This window comes from Artibeus jamaicensis, unplaced genomic scaffold (assembly GCF_021234435.1).
Source record: "Artibeus jamaicensis isolate MK-2021 breed Jamaican fruit bat unplaced genomic scaffold, CSHL_Jam_final scaffold_916, whole genome shotgun sequence".
Lineage (NCBI taxonomy): Eukaryota > Metazoa > Chordata > Mammalia > Chiroptera > Phyllostomidae > Artibeus > Artibeus jamaicensis.
Window position 1 is genome coordinate 34,540,393 of NW_026522059.1, and position 19,969 is coordinate 34,560,361.

The 19,969-nt window shown below is 38.5% G+C and overlaps 2 protein-coding genes across 3 annotated transcripts in view; both read right to left on the bottom strand.

Moving 5' to 3' along the window:
• LRRC69 (leucine rich repeat containing 69) overlaps positions 1 to 2,260 on the bottom strand; it is a 46,267-nt gene extending 44,007 nt beyond the window's left edge. For both annotated transcript variants that reach the window (XM_053661097.1, XM_037140385.2), the window contains exon 1: positions 2,078 to 2,260. In XM_053661097.1, the coding sequence (XP_053517072.1) occupies positions 2,078 to 2,260 (183 nt within the window). The remainder of the gene's footprint in view (positions 1 to 2,077) is intronic.
• A 4,803-nt stretch (positions 2,261 to 7,063) lies between these two features.
• On the bottom strand, positions 7,064 to 19,663 carry OTUD6B (OTU deubiquitinase 6B). Its single transcript, XM_037140388.2, has 7 exons — positions 19,395 to 19,663; positions 18,662 to 18,813; positions 16,198 to 16,278; positions 13,600 to 13,912; positions 12,739 to 12,800; positions 10,027 to 10,133; positions 7,064 to 9,296 (listed from the first exon to the last, which is right to left on the bottom strand). The coding sequence occupies exons 1-7, from the start codon at positions 19,474 to 19,476 to the stop codon at positions 9,212 to 9,214; spliced, it is 882 nt and encodes a 293-aa protein (XP_036996283.2). The 5' UTR covers positions 19,477 to 19,663; the 3' UTR covers positions 7,064 to 9,211.
• Positions 19,664 to 19,969: the final 306 nt, after the last annotated feature.

Below are 19,969 nucleotides of genomic sequence, written 5' to 3' on the forward strand. Positions count from 1 at the left end.
ACCCCGTAACCCAGCCTTTTCTGTCTTTAGAACGGGATCAGTAGCATCTGCTTCTCACGGCTGTTTTAATGATCAGAGACAGTATAATGAAGCACCTGGCAAACAGCAGACACTATGAAATGCCAACGATAACCTTTTAGACCCAACAGAAGACTATCTGATGAGTGACGTACATGGAGCTGCAGGTGCAGTAGGTTCTTCCTATGTGTGAGAGTGTTGACGCTTCCACCCGGCTTTCTAATTTAGAGCCATTTGTTTTCTAAATGATTTCTAATTCAGGGTTTTGAAGAATTTCTACATTCACAGCCACTTTGGAAAGAGAGAAATGTTAACTATAAAGCCTTTATGTTAATTTGTTAATTTTGCTGAAAAGTTTTGTTTGTTTGTTCCTATAGTGGTAAATGTGTTTCAGGATTCTGTTTCCACCACACTATCACTATACCTTGGCTTCCCAATTGATATGACAATTTTTTGTGTCAATTGCTCCCCCCGGCATGTAGCACCTTCTCCATGAAGCTATCCTTTCGTGCTTGCAAGCACTGTCTATGGCTGATTATCATCTGCTTTGTATGACACTGAGTCAATTATATATATATATACATATTTTTTCCTTTTACCTCTACTATTAGGTGGAAACTTCGTGATGACGGGATCGCTATGTGATTTATCTAGTATCCAAAGAACAGTGTCTGGAATATAATAGCTGCTCAAGAAACATTAGTTGAATGCTGCCTGCTTAGAACATTTCTGTAAACTAATGGTTCAGCTGTGGAACACTCATTATCCTTCCACATCGTTTTTTGTTTTTTTTCAAAATTAAGTATCTATAGAGTTCAGTCAGCTCCAAACTGCCCAGTTCACTTCCTTCTAATGGGTTATGTGGTGTTGTTTTTTTATTCTAGCCATCAACTCATTCTCAATAACTCTACATTTAATTCAATGTAGTACCTATCATAAGTACACCTAGAACATGGTCCAGGCTACTTTTCTAACATGTAATTATGCTGTGCTTGTAGCTGCTAATTGCCACTAGAAAAGTCTTTGATATTTATTATATCTTTCAATTATTTGTGTGATTTTAAAAATAATATCCATGACTAACTTGGCTAAAAATTATTTGCAAGTATCAAAAAAACAAGCTGGAAGTCCTCTGAACTAAATCGTGACTTAATGATACCATTTTGGAACAAACTATTACATAATTTCCCAATAACATGTATAAATATGTTTGAGCTAGTATTTGGAATATTAATCTTTAAATTGCTTAAGGACAGTGAATATTCCCATTTGTTATACCTACATAGTACACAATACAGCATCTGGTTCCGCAAACTAACAAAAATAACTGAAAGTAATGAGAAAAATAATAAGGTTTTGCATTTTTCTAACTAACAGGTGTGTGACCAAGGTATATGGGGAATAGCAGCACTTTGGCTCACTCTGCTAATTCTTATAAATACCTTTAAAAAAAAATCTGTGGAATCTTTGAGACCACAGTTCAATACAATACCAAATGCATCTTCCAAATACCGCTGTCCTGAAAGAATTTATTTAAATAAATTGTACTTTACTTTTAATAATGAATTTAACTGATTTAAAACTACTTCAGAAGAAATAGATGTCTCCCTCCTTCCCATTCCCTGCCAACACTTCATTGCAAACTTCAGCCTGCTGCAGGAAACCTAAAGGATCCCCTTTCCTGTACCAGAAATGCCTCTTTTTTCCATATGCAAAAGCTTCAGAATAGTCCTCAGGGCGAACAGAACCTGGGTGGTCCTCAAACCCGGACTCCCAGGCCTTTCCAGAAGACAACCTCCAGAAAGACAAATCTTTGTTTTTGTGGCAGAGACCTAATCCTCTGATTCCGGATGTGGGTCAAAGAGAACTTGGGGAAGTTGAAACATGTTTTTCCCCCAAAACATGGAATCCCCTGAGGGAGAAAGCCTCCCGCTGTCTTTGTAACAAAGCTCCACAGTAAGTCTTCAAGAAGCTAAATCTCCACAGATCAAAGCCTTATTGTTCTCTATTTTCTCTCCTGTTCTGCATTCTCATTCCAAAAAGATACACTATTCCTCACCTGGGTCAAGTTGTGTACCTCTGAGCACACTTTGGAGATTAGGTTATTCTGAAGGTGTAGAGTCCTCAGTCCTGGCAGTTTTTCTAACGCACAGGGCATCTTAGTCAACTTCTTCCCGTTCAAGGTAATGATCTTAGTGCTTTCACCACCCTTCAGTGCTCTTATTAGCAACCTTTCAGCCATGGGCTGGGAAGAGCAACAGGAAAAGGAGAAGGTAACCACTAAGGGTCCAGTTCCTCACTGTGCATCTTTAGAAATTCTAACTGCGTAATTGTTGTGTCATGGAAGCAAAAACATTCTGAGATCTACCATGTGGAAGGTGGGAGGCACCAACAGTTTCCTGCCTAAAAGGTAAGGAGGGGAAATAGTTGATTCCAGGTGTGGGGTAATAAATGTACAAGACGAGCCTAGGATATCTTACCACAGAGACAAGGAAGTTATCAAAGAATAATGAGATCACATGAAAAGGACATAGCCAACTTATAAGGACTCCCACTGGCCTAACATAGCAAAATCTGAGGATCAGGAAGAATAAGCAAGAGTGGACAGAAACACATTAAAATACATGAACACCTAAGAGTTCATAATGGTATTTTTTAAATGAAAGAAACTTACTGATTACATTGGGACTTGCAAAGAAACCGATTCCTGAGCCTGAAAATTGATAAAGGAAAAAATGAAGCATTTATTTTGCTTTTCCAGTATACAGTGCATTTTAGCATAACCTAAGAGTATAAAGAGTTTTTACTCAAAGAACACCTGAAACTAATAAATAAGGAAAAATAGATTTAGAAAAATCACCATTGTAGCAAATCCTAATGAAATAATGAGACATACAATGATAATAATTGGATGCTAAAATATTAGGTGAGAGGTTGATAAGGAACTTTATAATCAGACTAATAACTCACTAAATAATTTTAGACCATTAATCACATTATAAGTCTCATGATGTGATGCAATAAAGAGTATACAGTACCACCTATGAAAGTTTTATTCTTGTCAAAAAACTAAATCTGAATCTAATCATGTTTCTTGACCTAACGACAGAAAATATAAGGACTACAGAACAAGCTAAATTCATCTCAGGAAAGTAGTCTGCCAAATCTAGAACATGGGGTATTCTAAAGCAAATAACACAAGGTTTAATGAATGAATCAGTGACATTAATAAAAACAAGGGGGAACTAGTATGAAATTAATGAGACCTAAGAGAAATAATAGCCAAATGCAGTATGTAAACTTGTTTGGATCCTGGTTTGAAGACAATATATATCATGAAGTCAATGGGGAAAATTTGACCACAGACTGGGGTATTAGATGATAGAAATGGCTAATTCTGTTATGCGTGGTAATAGAATGCTGGTAGTGTTTTGTTTAAAATGGACTTAACCTTTAGGAATGTATCTAAGGTTTTCAGGTGAAATTTCATGTCTTTAATTTCCTTTAAAATAATTGGAGGAGAGGATAGGGGGTGGGGAGGGAGCAGTGCAAGAAGTAAATCAAACAAGATTGAGCAAACATTGGAAAGCAGTGATGCTCAGTGATGAGTCCTAGGGATTAATTATACTATTCTCATTATTTTTGTATATATTTGAAAATTTCCAAATGAAAGATTGACAAAGACAGAAACAAGAGAAAGAGGGAGGAGCTGAAGCCAGTGACATTTGATTACTATGAGAATCCCAGTTACAAGGCTTGGAGGCATTTGAGATTTAATATATTTATAGATAAATAAATAAATATATATATTTAGATTGCTGATTTGCAAAAAATTTGAATAGTGTAAAATACATTCTGATTTGAAAATATTCAGAACATAATTCAGTCCTCCCTGTAATTCAAAAACCACTTAATTCATTTATTCAACAAATGTATAGGAGCACCTGCTATATGCTAGATACTGTTCCAGGCACTAGTAATAAAGGAGTGAATTAAAAAGACAAAAATCCCTCTCACTGAAATTACATTCTAGTAAGGGAGGAAAAAAATCAAGATATATAAGTAAATTTAGTATGTTAGTATTAAGTGCTAAGGAATTTAAAAAATTAATAAAGCAGGTAAGGAAAATAGGGAGAGTGGGAATAAAGAGTTTGCAGTTTTACACAGGATGACCAGAGAAAGTCTAGCTGACCAGTTGGTATTAGAAACAAGGGCTTTTCCAGTATGAGGGTAAAGCAACTGTCAAAGTCGTAAAGAAGAATCATCCAGTTTATAGAGTATTATAATGAACATCAATATCATAACAGTAAAACAAGAGCGTGATCATGCAATCACTGTTCTGTCTTTTCTTTTCCGATCCTATTTTCTAACTTTTTATTTAAATAATATTTTACTTTTCTAAGAACAACCATCCTGTTACTATCTAAGCAAAGTGACCTTTGGTTTAAAAAGTGTCTCGTGGATGAGTGTCCATGGGACACTTATCTTCTAAGTAACTGTGTGGCCAGTACCTCAGCCGAAACTCTCCAAACGCTAGTAATTTGTTTTAAATGGGTGAGCAGGCCACTACAATCTGACACTGCTTTCTATTAATTTGATTAACCTAGATAACCTGGTAAGCATTTTTGATTCCTCCTACTCTTACTCCCAACATGTATTCAATCCTATTAATATCACCTGTTCCAATGATCTATTACTACTAGGTAGCCACTGTAAAACTTAGTGGCTTAAAATATTTTATTCACAAATCTACAGTTTGAGCAATGCTCAGTGAGGACACCTTGTCAAAGTGTCTCTTGGCAACAGCTGGGGTGGCTCAGGGCTGAGGCAGAAATCATTTAAAGGCTCATTCACCCATATCTAATGGTAGGTGCTGGTTGTTGGCTGGGACCTTAGGGCCAAAACACCTCCCTGTAGCTTCTCCAGTGCAGCTTGAGCTTCCTCCCAATATAAGGTCTTGGTTCAAAGTGTTGGCATCCCAAGGGAGAAGCAGATGAAGCGACTATCACTTTCATGACCCGTCTTCCTAAATCATGCAACATCACTCGTGCCACATGCTACTTGTTATTAGCAAGTCACTGAGTCTAGCCCATAATCAAAGAAAAAGGAATCAGACCACTTCTTGATGCTAAGTGGACATGTTTTAAAAGCTACTATAGTTCACCCTCGGGCCATGGGTCATTTACATTCCTCCGATACGCCCAATAGTGACACTTTCTCCCAAGAGCCCCCTCTCCCCAAAAGTTTCATCTATGTAGAGCACCATGTCTCCAGATGCTGTCATCTAAATCAGGTACAAAGGTGGATGGTGCTCCTTGGGGCAGTTCCTTGAGTTCAACTCAAGAACAGTTTATCTTCATCTGAAGTTCTGTGAACTGAGAAAACCAGTTATCTGTCCCCATATGCCCAGAATTTAACAACGGGTGGAACATAGAACAGGCAATAGATAGTTCCATTCAAACAAGTGAAAAAGAGGCACAAAACAGTCACTGGTTCATAGCAGTTCTGGAGCCCAGTTAGGTCCATGTTGTCAGTACCTTGGTTAGTGTTCAGTCCTACTGCCTAAGACTGGCTGTTGGTTCCCGAGTTCTTGACTTATTCTTTCTTTTCTGTAACACACAGACCATGTTTAGTGAGTAGTTTTGACAGCTTCCTATTCATAGAAACTCAAGAATTTTGCAGGGGGGCAGGTAACAACTTTGCATTATAACATAGCATACAATTCACCTAAAGTGTATATATAGTTCAATGGGTAAATATATTCACTGGTATAAACTATCCCCAGAAACCCTGTGTCCTTTAGCACTCACTCCCCCACTCTTCCCATCCATTCCTGCCCGGGGCAACCACTTACCTACAGATTTATTTGAGATTTTATATAGATGGCCTCAGACAATATGCGGTCTTTTTTGACTTCGACCCGCATAATGCTTTCAGGGTTCATCCACGTGATAGCACGTACCCGTATGTCTTTCTCCTTGATGGTCTAAAAATACTTATCCATTTATCAGTTAATGAACATTTAAATTTTTTCTACTTTTTGGCTATTACAAAGAATGCCAGGCATACTTGTGTACAATTTTCCTGATTGCATATCTAGGGAGAAATTACTGTGTCATATGGTAACTTCAGAACTGCCAGACCATGTCCCAAAGGGGCTGAATCTATTTACAATCCCCCAGCAGGTTATGAGGGACCATCTTTTCATTTCATACTGTCACTTTTGATCCAAAACTGATATTCCTTTAAGAACTTCCAAAATTTATCTTACAAGTTTATTTCATTCTACCAGACAAAAGCCACACCCACAGTCTCCTTGCAATCCCTTCTCTATTTTGGGTTCCCATGTGAAACCACTGTAGAATAATAATTTTAGAAGCTCTCTCATCTGTTCATTAGAAAACATCTTTAATCTTCCTGAGGTCTTAAAGTGTTTTGGAGTCATGCCTGTGACTTCACCTTTAGACTTCATTTTCCTGACAGTTCCCTGATCAGCTAGCTCTCTGTCTGTAACTCATTTACTTTTAGCGTAATTTGCTGTCTGGAGAGCCTAGAGCTGAGTTTTATTTTTCAAGCTCAAAATATGTGGTTCATTTATATCTAATAATTCTTACTTCCGCTTGCCTTTCTCCTCTTTCACTATTAGGCAACTACAAGAATCCACATAGGACTTTCAATGCTGTCTCCAAATCTCCTTGGCTAGATCATCTGATTGATGATGTATCTTTTATTTTCCGTGTTCATGTTGCGTCATCACTAAACTTTCAGCTACTACCAACAGGAGTCGTCCTTCTTCCAGGTTCCAGAATTGTCTTCCTCACAATCCTTTAAATCCTTACCTAAGGCCTCCTAGAGTGGTAACAGGCTAAATCTGTTTGGGGCATAACACATTTATTCCAAATCTTTTAAATGCAAGGATATGTTTTTGTATTATTTTCAATTATACGTGAAGACAATATAAAGGCTGGATAAAATTCTACAACAAAATGAGTTTTCTCTATTTCAATATTCTAAGATTATTAATGAATAACAATTTGAACAAATGTTCATTTAATTCATCTTTTATTCTTCTTTTGGCAAACAGATAATATGAACAAAACAATATTGTTCACTATAGTTATACATACTCCTTTATTTTTTTTTTGCTTAATACAAGTTGTAAACATATTTAACTGGATAAAATTCTTGGCTTAACACATATTCCAGAACTCCAACATTCTTTCTGAGTTATGACAAAAAAGAAAGCTTAATGAAAATAAAGCTTATGAAATCATCATATAGCAAATTGAACTAGCATACCTGCTTTTAAATTAATATCTGCCATTTTTTAAAGACTGTAGTTTTAGGTTACGACTCAAATTGTTTTTATCTGAAGTTCTATGAATGAACAGAAGCTACCCATATAAATATTGTTCATAACAATATTGACCATTTAAAAATTAAAAACAATAAAAATAAAAATAAACCTATAATCAAGAAAATGCCACTTGTTAGGAAAAAAATAGCTGCTAAAAAGATATTTTCCAATACTTTAAATATAGATGAAATTTATAATTACTAGGTTTCACAATACCTTGTTTTATTACGCGTCATAATACTTATCCTTTAAAGTAACAGATTACTTCAAAATAAAGCCAAGGTGTTTAGTATTTTATAATTCCATTATTTTATAAATTTCAGATTGTGGATTACAGAACAGGCCAGAGAAAAGCAGTCAGTCACCTACAGGAAAATGTCTGTAAGACTGTCAAGCAGGGACCTTCAACCAAGATTGCTCTACCCAGCGAAGCTACCATTCAGAATCAGAGGACAGATCAAGAGCTTCTCAGACAAGAAAAAAACTTAAAGGAGTTCATCACCACCAAACCAGTGTTACACAAAATGTCAAAGCATCCTCTTTAAGATCAAAATTTTGAAAAAAATTAGGCAATATGTATCTATCAACAACTGAATGTAAAAAACAAAATGAACAAGTAGAACAGAAAAAGAATCGTACATAGAGAACATTTTGATGGTTGCTAGTTGGGAGGGGCCTTGGAAGACAGGCAAAAAATATGAAGGGATTAAGAAGTACAAATTGTTACAGAGTAGCCATGGGGATGTGAATAGGGAATACAGTCATTAATAATCTAATAACTATGAATGCTGTCAGATGGCTGAGAGATTTCCTGGATGATCACTTATTAAGTTATTCAATGTTTAATCACCAAGGTATATACCTGTATCTAATAATAATGTATGTCAACTGCGATTAAAAATAAAAAATGATTTTTAACAAAAATTGCACTAGGAAACAGCAAGTAGTAACAAATGAATTAGATGGTAATTTGTTGAGTCTTTAAATTACACACAAATAAAAGGCTAATATGTAATTCTTAGGAGGTTTAAATAGAATAAGAAACACCTATTTACCTTTGAATTTGCCTCATTTCATAAAGGTTAACAACTGCTTCTCAGCTGGACAAAACATTTTACAATTCTTAATCATTAAAACAAGCTTCTTAGCTTCACTTTGGTAGGGTTATAAAAAAAGTTTCACATTAGTACTCCCATTTATGCCAAGGTTACTGCGATCAAGTTTATTATTTACTTATTTTTATTATTGATTTTAGAGAGAGGAAGGAGAAACATCGATTTATTGTTTCACTTATTCGCGCATGCACGGGTTGCTTCCGTATGTGCCCTGACCAGGGTTCAAACACACGGCCTTGGCATTCGGGATGATGCTCTAACCAACTGAGCCACCCAGCCAAGGTCAATCAAGTTCATGTATTGGCATGATTAAATCTGCTATCACCACCCCATCATTACTGCAATGACAAAGAAACTGATTCATCTCATTCCTTCAAGAAAAATTACACTGACATGGTTACTGAAAGCTTTTAGTTAAACATTTAAGATTTATTTCAACAGAATGTTCAGGATCCTATATTAATAAAGCAAACAGGGTTGCATCTTGGTCTATGAGTGATGTTCTCCACAATGCACTCATAGGTGTTTTCAAAATACCACTATGGTGACACTGGTTAAAGTTTATCTCTGACATTTTTTAAAAAAACTTGTTAGCAGCTTTGTCATAAAACTGATTTAAGGTAGTTGTGTTTTTCAGTAATGTTTAGAACAATCCAGCACTTGGTACGAATACTCATATCAGCACGCTGTACTAAAACACCAATGTGCAACATTTTGTAAACTAGCTGCAATTTTCAGTAGCTCTGTTCCCCAAGCATGTAACAGAATTGTAATGTTCTCCTAAGCCATACGCATGTCTCATATATCTGAAATAAAAAAAAGGAATGGTTTTAGTGGAGGTAATTCCTTATATACAAGTACTTATTATGCATATAAAGCCAAGCACTGTGAATGAATAACTCCACAAAGGTTGCCATTTAATAAACTACATAGGCATATTACTTAAAACTTCAACACCATGTGAAAACCTTCTACCCCGTGCTGAGTATAAGTCAGGTAAAGCACAATCACTGGAGGAGAAACACAAGGATGGAAATGCTGAGTGCTCAGTAAGCTGAAATTTTTTACCTAAAAGGCCATTCATGACCACCTTAGGAGGATTAGCTAGTAAGCACTAACAGCCAGTAGCAAACTCTCCATGCTGTTTCAGAGGAGAACTCTCAATCACTTAAAATACTTTCTCTAAGGAATAAACAACTAGACATCATGAATAAATTTCACCTTTTGATTTGTTAAAACTTTTTAGCAGTTTCAATGGCAAACCAAGGACAACAAGCAAACTAATTCTAAAACTTTCTAACCTTTAGAAATGACTTTATTCTTAATTCATATGCAAAAATAAATCACTACAACTATCCAAATTCAAACTATCCAAATCGCATATTTTGACAATGTTTTTTAATTCTCTAATTGCTTTTAACATAAACATAATTAACTCCACTGAAAATAGTTTTTTAAATTAATCAACCTGAAGTCTTTTAATAATCCTGTTTGTCTTAATGAAAAATATAACAGTAGACATTTCTAGGTACTTACACAAGTATTAATGGTTTTTTCGGATATTCGTCACCAACTACAACAGGAGGAGAATCTGCCTGTATTATCTCTATTGGTGTTTGTAAAATATGAGACAGGGCTCTCAGCTATAGGAAAGAAAACGTATTAGTGAAAAAAAAGTAAAACTTATTGAAATCCTAAGCTACTGATTCTCTATTTCACACCACACAGTGAGAACCTGGCACACAGTAGGCACTTAATATAAATTTGTCACGTTAACAAATAAATATGATATTTATTAAATCGAATGCAGAAGTTTCAGGCCCTGGCTACACAAGAGCTTCTTGAAATATCAATGTCCCACTGAATAAAATGAGGGAATAGGTGCATTGGGTCCATTATGCCCGGCTCTCTACTTCTGAATATAATTGAAAATTTCCATAATCAAAAGTTTTTATTGTTAAAGCGCCAGGCCAAACCAATTACAATTTCGGAGGGGGAGAGGGAAAAAGAGGAGACAGCGCAGAATGGGAGGTTTGTTTTCCCTAAAGTTTTTCGGGAGACACGAACGCACCGCGGGTGCTGAGAGGTGCTGCTTCCCTTCTCTTCAAGGCCCAAACAAGACGAAGACACAGGTGTGGATCGTGCTACCCTTTCCTAGAATTTCCTTCTAATTCGTGCACAAGTTTAAGTAACTGAATACCATAAAACATAAAATTAGAGCATAAAGCTGGATGGGTAATAGTTATTACTGCATACGATCCTCACATAACCCCACGGGATAGGCACGACTGTTATACTTATTTTAAAAACCTAGAATCTGAGGCAGAGAAAGGGCAAGAGGCCTGAGGTCAAGCACCAGGGAATAAAGTGATCTGCAAACTGAGGAAGTTCATAAACAAAGCAATCATTTAACAGTCTCTAATGTAGGGCTCTGATCTATATACTTGCCCCGTTAAAAGATCACTCCATCCAAAACATGGTCCTTTTAGGAGGTTTTAAGTGAAAGAAAGAAATTACTTCAGGAATATGAAAAAGATCCTATGTTTTCACGGTGGCAAACTTAATCTCATGCTCTATCTCATAAACTGTTCCTTTGAGGCACTTTTTTCTCATACTGAACAATTTTTTTAAAGCTGGCTTGGAATGAAGGGTACAAAGCAAGCTCTAGAAATCTTCTCAGGCTTCAGAAATCATAAGATTTTATCAATCATAATTTAAATTTACCTCATTGAGAAAACAGCAAATCTTATTTCAAATGGCTTCAGAGAGGAACAATTTAGGAGAAATGTCCTTCAAAGGATTTTTTAAAGGTTTCTCTGAATTTAGAAAGAGGTTTCTAATTCTCATTTTAACTTGGGATCCTTAAAAGAAAGTTCAAGTATCTTTAATTACCCCACATGTGATTGCAAAGCTACCAGGAAACTTCCTGAGTTGGAGAGAACCAGCAGAGGCCCACAAAAGGAATGGACAGTTCCCTCTGGTGGCTCAGAAGAGGTACTCCAAACCAGATTTTGAAAAAACGTTTATGTCATACCTTTAAAGAACACAGTTCTTCAAGTGAAGAAGGACTCAGAGCCACAAACTACTCAAGATGACTAATATATTCACTGCACAATATATATTTTTTAAATCTGCACCTGTGGACATACTATTGTGTGTGTGTGTGTTTTAATGGGGGGGAGGAGGGCATGAAAGAGAAAGGGAGGAAAAAAACATCAGCCCTGATCAAGGACAAAACCCACAACGGAAGCATGTGCCCTCACCAGGGATTGAACTTGTGCCCTTCTGCTGAACAGGACAATGCTTCAACCAATTGAGCCACACTGGCCAGCACATCACTACATAGTATTAATAATACTGCTAGATTCATTTGCCATTTACAGACGTCTATGCATATACTCCCTGCCTTATTTACTGCCCACAGATGACCTACACCCAGGGGTTTTGATATCCCCATGCAATGAGCTCGGAAGTTTGACAAACTCCCACAAGGTCACAAAACGAAAAGGTGGAAGGAAAAGACAGGACCTAAACCCCAAACCTCCCCTCTTATCTCCTGACTTTCTAATAACCCAGGCTGCCTCATCACCACTTAGGTGTTTTATTGTAATCAAGTTACTGAAGTAAGATAAATAGTTGGAGCTAAAAAAATATATTGATTAAACTCCCTGGGACAAAACATATTGTTTTTAATGCATGCATTTTAATGCATCAATAATGCTTTCAAGTCATTCAGTCATTATCAGCGAGGAATTCACTACACATTTGTAACAGATGTGTGTGGTAGGACCTGACTGCAATTTCACATAAAAATACTGTTGTTGTATCTGATGTAATGGATATGTTACTTTCCCAGTATTGACTTTCATCAGTTGAGTCATTAGGGTAAATATTACTGTAGTGAAGTAAAATCTTCACATTCATAAGTTTAAAAAATCAAATATGCATCCAGTAGCAGCATGACAAATGCAAACACATATGCAGATGTGACCCTGGCCTCACCAACCCGTATCGAAAACTGGGCTACTTAAAATGAAATACCGCTCCCCTTCCTCAAGGTACACACTGAAATGCCCGAGAATGCTAACTCCTTACTTCGGTGCTTTGTCAGTAGAGAAATAGCAACTGTGTAAAGAAAAGGAAACTTCAGAGAGAAATTGGGATCATCTGAAAAGTATCTGAATACTACGGATGGGATTTGGAAATCATTTAACAATCCACAATCACCACAAATAATTATAAACTTACCTCAAGCTGACCTCCCCATGCAGCTGTGTTCACAATATCATCACAGTACTTTCCAAACTCTTCTGTAGAGAATTGACAGAATATTGCACTTAATAATTTTCTTAACTCCTATTACAAAACCCCTCCTTAGAGCTCCCACAATTCCTGATGAAACTGCACGAGCTAGAAACTTCTTCCTTCTTCTCCACCTGTTCTCCTCCAGAATTCAATCTACTTCCCAGACCCAAACTGAACCCACTACCCTTCTCCACCACCCTGTCACCCGAGAGCAAAGCATTTCTGCTTCCCTGCCTCCGTCTGAGACCCAACGACCTTCACTACACGACAAGCCCACTTCCCTCTCTTTAGCTCAAGCAACGAGTCCCCGAAGTTGCCACCTTATTCACTATCTTGGCATGTACTTTAAAGCCTAAACCTGCACCTGAAAGAATACACTGAAAAAATTAAAAAATTAAAATGCAGCTTCTCTACAACCTGCTCCACTGTAAGACCATGAAAACCGTGAGAAAAGAATTGGGGTAAAAGTGCAAATGAGCTGAAATTCCTTTCTCAGAGACGGCATCAGAAAGTGCCACCAGCTTCTACAGTGGAGGCATTTCCCTAGTGTGCATCAGCGTCTCATGTACAACTATCAATATATTCTAACTATGAAATAATTAGGTACTTAAAATAATTAGGTATTCAATAAAGCAAAATGTACTAATATGTATTAAAATTACAGAAGACAATTCTGCCTAAATTTTGAGGCATTTCTACCCAAAGGACTATACCTGCTTGTCCTATTCTCCGTCCGAGGAAGAACTCTAGTTAACGATGATGACAACCACAACTGAAACAAGACATATTACTGTAAAGAATTACCTGGCGTGTACATATCTCCTGTATTAGGGTTTGTTAAGAAGGGCAGGAAGTCTTCCATATGGCCTTTCATGTATTCAGCAGTTTGACTCCGGAGGGCAGCAACAGTCAGAGGGCTCTCCCGCCCCTGCAGCTGGTCTTCGATGGCTCTGTACATGCAGTGGCCATCCGACGGGACCTGTTTGATCTCCAGCTGTCGCGCTGCCAGTATCTGAGCGAGCTTTTCACCTTCCACATGTCTGGCTCCGTGTAAGTTCTCAAGTTCGGCTTCCGCTATCCTTTCTTTCTGCTCCTTTTCCAGTGCAGCTTTTCTGTCCTAAGAAGAGGAAAATGGAGTAAAGTAAATTCATAACAGTTAGGACTAATTCACATTTACTAAGAGGATAGAAATATAGGATTCTCAAACCACTTCTGCCATCTTCCCCCCCTTTTCCCACAAGCCCTATCCTACTGATATCATCACTTGCAGAATCTTCTAACCTGTGAACTCCTTTAAAGGCAAGCTACCTTTCTTTCTCTTTTTAATAGGGCACACAGGGGAAAATGGAGGCATCCGGCCCTCCCACAGCGGCTGGAGAACAGTGCCTGCGCCCTGTGCCCCACCAAACTACCGCTCTCATCTGTGTCTACTCCGCACCTAGCTTTGCATCTTATTTAACACTGCATGGGCTTTGGTGTTAGACAAGATGGGGTGTTAATCCCATTTACAGTGTGACTTTGGGTAAGATTCTTAAGCCCTGGGTTCCCATGTATAAATGGAGGGAAACAGTATCACTTCATAGAGTTACTGTGAACACTAATATCAAGTGTTTAGTAAAACAACATTTGGGACTAAAACAATGGATTTAAGTTTCTTTTTCAAGGTGAAAGAGCTTACCCATCTAATCTCAATCCCATGATTTTGGTATCATGAACTCATTAATTCCCATAAATCAGTGTCTTTATAGCTCTGTGATTATGCAAAACTTCATCCCCACATTTTTGTCTATGCTATTTCTCCTACTTTAAATAACCTGAGTACATTTCTTTTAAATTCCAACTCGTAATTTAACACAATGAACTTCCCCTTCTGTAAACGAAAAGGGGCTACCCCAGCAAGCCTGACACGCGTAATAACTGAAAATAACCACGCGGGATGTCTTGATCATAAAAAAGAAAACAAAATAAAAGTTTTCGAACTGAGCAAGTTACGTGGGAAGTCACGCCCTCAGGCCTATAGTAGACAGACTAATCTCCAAAACGGCCCTGCCCGTGTTTGTGCACCCAGAGTAACTAACGCACTGTAACATCACAACGGTTTCTTCTCCAGACCTTGACAGGTCAACAGCCTGGTGCGGGGGGGCCAGGGGACCCCACACTCATCCTTACGTCTGATCTGCAAACCTCAGTAAACTGTTTGTCAAATGTCAACTATCCACCAATAAGTAAGAAACATGTATCTCTCCATGCTTTAAATGTTTTTTAAAGATTTTTATGTATTTATTTAGAAAGAGGGGAAGGGAGGGAGGAAGAGAGGGAGAGAAACATCACTGTGTGGTTGCCTCTCATGTGGACCCTACTGGGGACCTAGGAGGACAATGTAGTAAAGTGAATTCATAATAATTAGGACTAATTTACATTTACTAAGGGGATAGAAATAAATTCTCTAACCATTTTTGCCATTTTCCTCCCTTTTCCCACAAGCACTATCATATTGACGGTATCATCACTTGGCATCATCAATATCCCAGGCATGTGCCTTGACTGGGAATCATACCGGCAACCCTTTGGTTCATAGCTCACTCAATCCACTGAGCTACACCGGCCAGGGCGTATCTCTCCATTTTACTTTTTATCCAGTCCTAGAGATCTACTTGACTTTCTTTTGCCTCCTGAATCTGCCACCAATGGAGTTTACATAACTTTTCTTATGTCTTCTCCTTTGCTTCCAATGTAGAAAATAAACTGCAAAACTGCTACTTCCTGGAGCATTATCTCAATCCTTTGAGATTTTGCTTCTAGAATTAATCCCAAAGCCTTGGCTCAAAATAAACTTTCTTTAGGTTTGGAATTTCTTTCATCAACACTGCTCTCAATCTTCACTGTAATTAACCATTACATGGGAAACATAATTCTCTGAGAATTTGGTATACATCTGTATCTTGCTTAACTTGTAGGTTCAAATCCTCGTTTCAGCACTTACTACTACGGTTTTTAAGCAAAGTTGTGCACCAGAATCAGCTGTGCCCACACTGTGAAGATTCTGCATTATTAGGACCGGGGTAATATGTTTGTAAACAATATCCTTTGCACATCCCCCTTCTTAGCCCACCCTTCTATAAGAACTGCAAACTGAGTATGTTATTGTCTATTGTCTTAGGCCTATTTTCTCTATATCAAATAGGGATAAGAAATCCTACTTCATAGGATTATTGTCAGGACTAAATATTTCATATAATCTATAAGCCTAACCTATTATCCGGCACTCTACCAGTGCTTCATAAACATTAGTTCAGGCCCTTTGACAAGGGACCCCATCATTCTTTCCTCCTCTCTGCTCGTGTGGCACCTGGACAGCACTGAGCTCAGCACCAACCTGAACACTCGGAACACGACTCTTACCCGTCTCTTCTGTGCTCGTGATACCCGAGGCGGATGATTCTCAAGGACCAAGTTTGAAATGTTAACAGCATCAAAATCTCTCTGAAGAAAAGAGGAAGCAGTAACTCGTTAACAAAAAAGCACTCAGAGTACCAGATCACGACATTATTATTGAAAATGATAAATATGTGCAATCCCACAATTCGAATTTAAGTACAGCACTAGATAAACCTGAGACAGCACAGCTGTCTCCTTTCTCTGTCAGATTCCCAAGAAGTCTCCTTACGGCTCTTCAAAGATAACCCTCATCCCTGCACGTTTTCCTTCCTTCTCAGCATGCCTACTCCATTCATCTAAATACTTCTTTTAGGAGTCAGCTCATTCACCACTCCACCCCCTGCTTCTCTGAATGTTGACAGTGCTCACAGGATACACAGGTCCTGAGCTGGCTCAGTTCAGTGCTGTTTTCATAACCTCAGATGGGGCAGCAAAGGTCCTTCTCCATCATAACTAACTGGAACCTGCTGAACGATGCTGCTTCTTGACCCTAGTAACGAGGTGAACTTCTTCTATCCCTTCCCATCTAACTGACAGGTATAGATAGAACTTAACTAATAAATATCATTAACGTATTACAACCAGTATTAATCATTAAATGGGGATCATACATTTGCTGGAGAAAAAAAAATGCTAGATTTATAACTGCCAGGATTAGTAGCTAGTATTTTATTACTGCAACTAATGCCTCTAATAACAACAAAGTCAGCATACTCCAAGGCGAGCTAAATGATCAAAATATCAAAATCAGATTAAGATTTCAAAGCATGGTTATCAACTTTAGTGAAATCAGTATTATTATATTTTTCAGAGGAATCTGTTAAAATGCATAAATTGCCATACTGACAATAGGCAAGATTCAAGAAGCATCTGGAAAAAAACGAGACAACAATGATGTAAGAATTCAGTCAGCTTTTAGAAAGAAAACAAGCTTAAGTGAATGAAAATGATGATAGTTCAAAGTAGAAAGGCAATCTGCATTTTTACAGTTGGATAATGTGTAGCTTGAAAGTCAAACATTTTTGTTCTTGGAAACCTAGGAAAAGAAATTTTAAAACTAAGAAGCCTGAGAGAGCAAAGAAAACCATCTCACGAACAGGAACAATCAGGAGACAATCTGGTACACCATGGCTGTGACAAAGCAGTCACCAGAGCACCAAGTCTTGTGACTTGGAAATAAAATATGTTAAGGGCATGGGAGGCCAGGATCTTTATGACTGGCTAATAAAGTTAAAGGAAATAAGACTATGTCTAATATAACAACCATCATAAATCAGTACAGACAAGCCATTTTCCCTGTCAACAGCAGACCAAAAATAAACCAAATAAAGTAAAATTTAATTATGGTAGAAAAATTTTGCATACACATAAGAACTTGATAACTACCAATATGGAGTGAGGTTATGGAGTCTGACCCTTGATATCCCAAACCCCAGCAACAAACTACCGCCACTATACAAAATTAAAATTCAATATTCAGCCCTGGCTGGTATGGCTCAGTGGATTGAGTGCCGACCTGCTAATCAAATGGTCACTGGTTCAATTCCCAGTCTAGGGCACCTGCCTGGGTTGCAGGCCAGGTCCCCAGTAGGGGGTGCGCAAGAGGCAACCACACATTGATGCTTCTCTCCCTCTCTTTCTCCTTCCCCTCTCTAAAAATAAAGAAATAAAATCTTTAAAAAAGATAAAATAAATTAAAAAAAAGAATTCAATACTTTCATCCCAAGCTCTGGCTTTGGCACTTAATGGATGCTATGAATTCAGGACAATGTTCTTACTTATCTACATGTCTACACTTACTTCATAGGTAGTACCTCATAGTGTGTTATTATGAGAATTTATGAGATATTGCATGTAATATGTTGGCACATAACACATACTGGCTACAATAATAAAGTAAATTTAAGTTACAAGGATGACAGTATGCTCCGATTTACCCAACAAACATCAGTAAATCTTCATTCATTACAACTTGAGTATAAAGCACTTTTACGCCTTAAAATGATTTCACACTCATTGTCCCATTTGATTCATACCAAATCTTTACACAAACAGCAAATGTATCTGCACCATCATATGTGGACACATTTATGCTCAGGAAGTTTAAGTAACTTTACTGGGGGTCACAACCATATTTAATGGCAATTTTGGAACTACACGTCTGTACTTCCAATCTCACTTGCTGAAGCTTCCTCTGGGCCACTTCATCAATCTGTTCATCTTCTGGGCAAGTAAATGGGTCAAGTGCACTTGCTTGGCTGACCTCCCTTACTAAACACGCGTGGAAACCTGGTCACAACAATAATGAAGGTAATGCACAAGCATGATCGCTGACTTCATTTCCCTCCCAGTGTATAATTTTATATAGTAAACGGTTTAACAGAAGTGGGCAGCTGCTTTCAAATGCTGTAGGCAAAGAGAGGCGTACTTTACTCTCCTTAGAAGTCAGCTTCAGTTGCTCCAGTTCCTCTTTATGTTTCTTTTCCATTTCTGCTTCCAACTTAGCAACATCTTCAGTGAGTTGCTTCCTCCTCTTTTTGTCATTCTTGGGAACAGCATTCTTCATACCTTGAATTTTGGCTGAAAAGCCACCAAAAACTTCAAGTCAAAAACCCAGCGATTAGGAGGAAATGAGAAATAGGAACAATAAGGGAACAATAAAGGGAGAGACAATAGAAAAGGTAATTATGTAAACAAGGATAATAACTTCATAACAATCAATTACAGAGAACAGCCCAGATGAAGTTGAGTTGTCCTCCCCTCTTCCCGCAGTCTTATTAACATAATCGCGAGTGTTTGGGGTAGTCAAAAAAATGACTTTAGTTTCTAAATTTTTTCAGTACTTCTTAAAATTGAGGGAAGATATTAAGAGCACTCATTAGGGATAAACGTCAGTGACTGGGGCTGGAATAAGAAAGGGAGACGGGGGAAGGGGGTATTCTCACACGGGCACTGGAGGGGCTTCGGGCTGGGGACGGCGGCGGGGCGGGGAAAGAGGAAGCCACGGGAGGTTAGAGCAGTAAAGGGTCCGACGAGGTTGGGGAGGCGGAGGGGAAGAGGCCACTGCCTACTTTGGAAGTCTGGGACCATGCGGATTCCAAGCCCAAGGCTCCCCAGAACCGGCCTGTCCGGTGACGTCTCGGTTCCCACTCCGCCCTCACCTTGCAACTCCTTCTTCTCCTTGCGATGCCTTCTCACCATCTGCTCCTCTTCGTCCAACTCTTCGGCCGAGACCACGTCCATGACCACCTGGTAGCCCAGCACTCACGAGGGAATAATCTTGCACTATCCGCCGGCAGGCACCTCCCACCCCTCAACCCTCACCCTGAGCGCCATTGGCCAGGCTGGGAACCAGCCCCACCTTCAAGGCGGTACCAGATTCTGGACAAGTCTTAGACGGAGCCGAGGAGCCCATGAAAAGCTGTGTGCATGCGCACTCCCTAGACCTAGCGCTCCGTCTGCGCGGGGCGTGGTGACACCAGCCGGAAGCGCGCGGGGGCGGGGCTTGGCTGGTTGGAGTTTGCAGCCCGAGGATTAACTAGCTGGGTGGCTGAAGCCCCTTGAGTAATAAAGCTGCGCGCCGGGCTCTCCGTCCTGATGCGAGGCGCTCAGAGATGACATAGCGAGAACCATCTTGGAAATTCGTGTTTTGTCCCATGGCCCTTTTAATCCTCTTTGGTCCCATTACTAAGAAGAGTTATTGAAAAGGTGAAAAAAAAAAATCAAACGTCAATAA